Here is a 6,439-nt window from a genome sequence, read left to right on the forward strand (position 1 = left end):
TGTCTCATGTGAGTTTTCCGAAATAGATGTTATGGATATTGAACAAGTGCATGGCTTTAATTTGTAATGATAAAACAATATAGCATGGCATGTAGCACTTGCGTAAGGCTTCTTGCTTGTTATGTAATTCTATTTGGCAAGTCAGAACAAATACTGCATGTTCCGGTGAGTGTTGTGTAATTACTCATAACTGATAGAACTGGAATGATTATGTTCTCTTCTGTGTTGCAGAAAGAAGGAAAAAGTGTACAGAAAACCCAACTATAACCAGTAGTTCTACCTTTTCTCTTATGGTCTCATTCAACTGTCCATCCTATACTGCAGAAGATCACTACGCTTGTCGTATTGCTAACTATATCGTTCAATTTCGTCTGATGAATAATGATGACGACTTTGCAACCAGAGTTTCCAACACACATTCATTTAAGCTGGACCATCTGATTCCATACACTTCTTATGAAATCAAAGTAAATGTGACTTATAACCAATCTTACTGCAGTTCATATTCTGATGTAGTTGTTGGTAGGACAGATCCAATAGGTGAGAAGACAAATGTGTAGTAGCATTTTATGTCTTGTACTAATTTGCACTTTTATAAATTCTTTGCAGCACCATCTCCTCCAAGACAGATCAGAGCTCAGTCTTTAGTGGCAACTAGCGTTGTGTTGACATGGAAGGCACCTCTTTATGTCAATGGATCTCGCCTCAGATATTATATCAATTATACATCCTCTAGTAGTACTATTGTAACTTCAAGCATCAGCAAACAAAAAACTACTACTTTGGTTGGTCTTACACCTTATACCAACTATACACTCGCAATTCAAGCTGCTACTTATGTTCAAATCAATGGCAGATCTCCTAGTTGGTTGAAAAGTGGCGAATCAAAAATATTATTTACAACTCGTCAAGCAAGTAAGATGTTGTATAAAGCATCTTGTGATGTAATTTTGTCACCAAATTTTGATTAATTAAACTAATTTGTTTCTTTTTTAGAACCTAGTCCTCCAATCAATGTACAAGTTGACACAATTTTAGCTTATTCGGTTGTGATCAAGTGGCAGCGTCCTTTAGTACCCAATGGCCCAATTTCATACTATACAGTTTGTTACAAGATTAATATGGTTAGTAGCAAACAAACTTGCAGAAGAACTACCACTACTGAAAGTTGGCTCACCAACCTCAAACCTTTCTCTCATTACCTTATAATTGTGAAGGCTGTCAATGTTGAAAAACCCAATATACTGGAAAGCAAGTGGAGCACGCAAATACAATTCCGAACTTTGTCATCTAGTAAGTGAGTCAGCAAATTGTATTGAATACACGCAAACAACATTTGTTTCTATTTGTACATGAAGTTCCAAGCCAGCCACGACAATTGACAGTCACTGACAAACAAATACAATCAGTTCGTCTTAAGTGGCAAAAACCGTCTAATCCTAATGGAAGGATAGCAAAATATGAGATTATTGTAGTGCAGGGAGGAGGTATTGATGCTAGTAACTATGATAGCAAGATGGTGGTTGTTAACAAGACTGTCAGTGGGAGCATCTCAGCTTACACAGTAACTGGATTGACAGAGTTAACACGTTACAGTGTGTGGATTGTTGCAGTCAATATTCGACGAACTGACAAAGCAAAATTGACAAGTCGTCCAAGTCAAGTGATAACGTTTGATACTAAAGGTGGAGGTTAGTGTAAAGAACATAATGTGTTTTTTATTTTGCTTTTATTTGTATTTTGTGTGACAGTAAATACTGCTCCTCAAAAAATTATGTCTTCCCAAGTGACTAGTACTTCAGCGCTAATCACTTGGCAGCAACCACTGTTTTCAACACCAAGATCAGTTACTGGTTACTATATCAGATATTTTAAATCAACAAGACCTGATCGCAACAGATACTCGCAAAATACAACGGAAAAAAGATTCCATCTTAGTGCTTTGGACATTTATACAAACTACACAATAGACATAGCAGCTTATGTGCGTCCTCTGTTGTCTCCTTATTATGCATCATATCATTTTACAACTAAACAAGCTGGTGAGTGAGTTGACCAATTTTAATGTGCCGTCATTAATATTAATTAATTTATATTTTAGCACCAAGTCCTCCACAGAGAGTAAAAACGAATGACATTGAATCTAGTAGTGTATCAATATCTTGGGCGCCGCCACTTCATGCCAATGGTGTGTTGAAGAAATACAGAATATATATTCAGTCTGATCACACTAGCCGACCCAATAATCTTAATAATGGCAATAAAACAGTTTCACGGTCACAGAGAGTTTTAACGATTGGCAAATTGATTCCTTTCACTACCTACTATGTTTGGGTTACTGCCATCAATGTGGAGGATGGGCAAGAATTAGAAAGCAAATTTCAACGTCCCGCTGTTTTCAAAACCAATGCAGAAGGTATACAGAATATGAACAATCTGATCGTGAGGACTGCACTGTTTAGAGTCTTAAATTATTTTATTGTTTAGCATCATCACCTACAAGGAAAGTTCGGTGCTTGAACATCACTTCCCATTCAGTCGTTGTCTCATGGAGAAAGCCTGCCAAAGTTCGCGGAACTATTGTTCAATACAACGTGTCTTTAGTTTCCTTTCCAAAGCAAGAGATTGTCAAAACATACCTAGCAGAAGAACATGAAAATTATTTTCTCTTTGTTGACAATCTTATGCCCTATACTCAATATACTGTTAAAGTTCAGGCTGGAACTCGTACTGCATGTTGTTCAACTTTACTGTGGAGTGATTCCAACACAAACGAATCAACAGTCACGTTTACAACACAAAAAACTGGTTAGACATACTCAGTAGTCATCAATACTTGAAACTTGTTTACAAGATACATTTCTGTATTTTTTTATAGCTCCTTCACGCCCTGCAAGACCAAATGTTACAAATGTTCTTTCTCGTTCTTGTCTGATTAAGTGGAAACTTCCTGATGCTCCAAATGGTGACATTCACTTCTACCTATTGTCTCTTTATAAGAAAGCTGACAATATTGATCCATCGATATCACATAACACATCAAACATAGATACGTTTAGACATCCTGCAAAGAACAGCACTCTTCAAAGAAAGCTGTCTTCTTTATCACCTTACACATCTTACGGAGCCGCAGTAACTGCAGTCAACGTCATGAATAATACAGAACTAAAATCCAAACAAAGTGAACTCGTGAATTTCACAACTGCAGATGAAAGTCAATTTTGTAGCATTTTGTGAGATGTATTTAGTGCAATGTTTATGTGTTGTAGAGCCTGCTGCTCCGTCAAAGTGTACTGTGAACAGACGAGAAGCAGACATTATATTTATGTCGTGGCAGCCTCCTGAACCAAATGATTACAAAGTTGTTTTCTATTACGTAAAGCTGTTTGTTTATAAAAATTTTCTTAGTGATATGTTTACATAAATATTATTGTATAAACTTGCTTCAGGTCAACTGCACAACTACAAGAGAGTCAAGAACATTCTCAAATACAGTCTATAGTTACAATACCAGCATCAGCAACTTATCGCCCTTAACAACGTACAACATCACAGTGACTGCCGTTGTAAACAACACACAACTTTTGGAAGGATTTCCTTGCCATTTGAAAACTCAGACTATTATTGAAGGTAAGTGCATGGAACATTTATAGACATTGATCTTTGTATGTTAGTGCTAACAGTTTCAGAAATACCGCTCCTGCATTATTCTTCACCAGCCACTACCATTGATAAGGCAGGTTAGATTAAGTCTAGTCATTACAAGTTATTTTAAAATAACGTTGATTGTTCTGACAGATTTGGCTACAGCTCGTTCTTCTTCCGATATACCCAAGCCTACAAACATTCTTTCTCGTTCGGCTAACATTCGATTGAATCTTCCAACAAAACCCAATGGCGATACCCAATATTACGTATTGTCACTTTATGAAAAGCTAGATATCAGTACCTCAGATGAGAAACCGTGGAAGTTTAACAAAGAAATTCGTGCCAACGGCAGCACACGTCAGATAAAGCTCACGGGTCTGTCGCCATACACTTGGTATAATGTTTCAGTTAGAGCGGTCACAGTGTTCAAAGGATCGAGTCGAAAAATCCAGGAGACTATTACCGTGAAATTTCGAACGAGTGACGAAGGTATGTAGGTATATGTTCCGACCCATAGACTGGAATGCCAACCATTCGCGAATGGGTGGACCATTATGGGAATTTGGGATAACCATTAGTGAATGGTTTGAATCATTCGCGAATGGGTACCGAATGGTTTGCAAATAGTTAACCCGCATATCCAACTTGCCGTACTGTAAATAACCAAATCGGGAATGGTTCGGATTGTGCATGTACGGGTCGAAACACATACAAATATACAGTTTTCTGTAAATATATGATTTTCTTTTCTTGTTTAGCACCTACGGCTCCATTTAATTGTGAGATTAAGAAAAGAAACAGCACCTCTATTCGTGTGTCGTGGAACACTCCTTATCCGTTTGACTACAAAGTAGAATTTTACAAAGTAAAGGTACAGTATACGTTCAACATTTTACGCAATATTTGCATGGTCAACTGATTAAATTGTGTCAGGTCAACTATGCATCGAACAAAGACGTAACAGCTAAGTTGCTCACAGTGTACGATCAGTCCGTTCAACTAAGGAAATTGCGTCCCTATACGATTTATGATATAACCGTCGTTGCTGTCACAAACAATACAAGAGTGCTTGAAGGGCCGCCTTGCTACTTACAAACACGGACTACTTTGCCAGGTACTAGTATACAGAACTCGTATAGAGACTCTACGTTTGATTGGCGTGTTTGTTTATATCTGCATGGTTTTTCTGTTCATGCGCGCGCGCGCACACACACACACACACACACACACACACACACACACACACACACACACACACACACACACACACACACACACACACACACACACACACACACACACACACACACACACACACACACACACACACACACACAAACACACACACACACACACAAACAAACAAACACACAGACAGCCGACTTGTATTTGCCTTGCATATGGTCGTGCACACAATTTCTTTGACGTATTCTTTGTCTGCTATAATTACCAACTGTTCGATTTAGTACCAGACACTCCTTCCAACTGTACAGCTACGAAAACTAATTTAACTTCTCTTCTTGTGAAATGGAATCCTTATTCTTCAAGAGACGAAGCCATTGCATTCTATCAAGTAATTTGTATATTACAATTTGTTGGAAAAGAAAACTTTCAATGTATGTTGTGTGCTTAGTTGATATTTCAGTCTCAATTCGAGACGAAAATTGTCAAGACCATACAGACGAGACTTCAAGAGACGAATCTTACACCTGCTACCATCTACAACATCACAATTAGTGCATTTACAAACAACACGAAACTATTGAGTGGGCCACCATGTCAATTGTTAGCAAGAACCGGCAAAAAGGATATTCGTATGTAGTTGATTGATTATTTGCTGAAAGTCTGTGTGTACATATTTATAATTATATGTGCATTTGTATACATTTTGGTTTAGATGAGTCGAAGTCTACAGCAGCACCTCTTGTTATTGCTGGAGTGTTACCCTGCTTGCTGATGATTGTTATTATTGTTATTGCTGTTTGTGTCGTTCGGCATCGCAAGAGATGCTGCAACAATCACATGCAGAAAAACGATGCCAAAGACACAGAAACAAAGGCTCGTTGCTATGAGATGCCATCAATTGCACAAACCACACGGTAAAATAATGTCTAGTGTGTGTGTGTGTGTGTGTGTGTGTGTGTGTGTGTGTGTGTGTGTGTGTGTGTGTGTGTTGTGTGTGTAATTTTTGGCAATTATGTTGTGATGTATTTTGTAGTGCAATCGATGATCTAGACATGACAAAAAGTAATGCATACAATTCTGTCACCGTGGAGACAAGTGAGATTGCTTCGTACGCTGACGCTGGCACAACAGTGATGCAGAGCAAGGTTGGGTCACTAACAACACCAGACGATTCCATTATCTACGAAGAGATAAACAGTTGAATTTACATCAATGAAAAAGGTCAACACGAAACAAACGCGTATCACGTTTCTATATACTAGCAGGAAGAAAAACGTATCAAAATGTGCTACACATAAAGCTGCACTGTTGAAACTATGAAGCTTAGCTAGATATAATTTAATTAATACAGCCGACGATCTCAGGTTTAGTCAACGACGACTGAGTTTCGTCGATAAATGCCCATACAGTACAGCACAGAAACGCGCCATTGCATGTACTCTTGAATTCCGAATTTCGTTAAAACAATTGACACATACTAGGTACAGAGAGTTTTACACTTATTAACTGTGTTATTAGCTAAAATACCACACTATCCATAATAAAAAAATTAAATTTGGTACTTCAAAACGTTGATATCATATCCCGATTGCGTATATACAACATT

At 37.9% G+C, this 6,439-nt stretch overlaps 2 protein-coding genes across 2 annotated transcripts; both read left to right on the forward strand.

The window, feature by feature from the left end:
* Window positions 1-1,034: 1,034 nt before the first annotated feature.
* On the forward strand, window positions 1,035-1,699 carry LOC134185302 (phosphatidylinositol phosphatase PTPRQ-like; the record flags this gene model as incomplete). Its single annotated transcript, XM_062653084.1, has 2 exons — window positions 1,035-1,293; window positions 1,359-1,699. Coding segments are annotated over 2 exons (597 nt in total), but the record flags the coding sequence as incomplete, so codon positions are not given.
* Window positions 1,700-5,517: 3,818 nt separating this feature from the next.
* LOC134185303 (uncharacterized) lies at window positions 5,518-6,053 on the forward strand. Its single transcript, XM_062653085.1, has 2 exons — window positions 5,518-5,747; window positions 5,867-6,053. Exons 1-2 carry the CDS (start codon window positions 5,518-5,520, stop codon window positions 6,033-6,035), a joined length of 399 nt encoding a protein of 132 aa, XP_062509069.1. The 3' UTR covers window positions 6,036-6,053.
* The last annotated feature ends 386 nt before the right edge of the window (window positions 6,054-6,439 follow it).

Source organism: Corticium candelabrum, chromosome 10 (assembly GCF_963422355.1).
Source record: "Corticium candelabrum chromosome 10, ooCorCand1.1, whole genome shotgun sequence".
In the NCBI taxonomy this organism is placed as follows: domain Eukaryota; kingdom Metazoa; phylum Porifera; class Homoscleromorpha; order Homosclerophorida; family Plakinidae; genus Corticium; species Corticium candelabrum.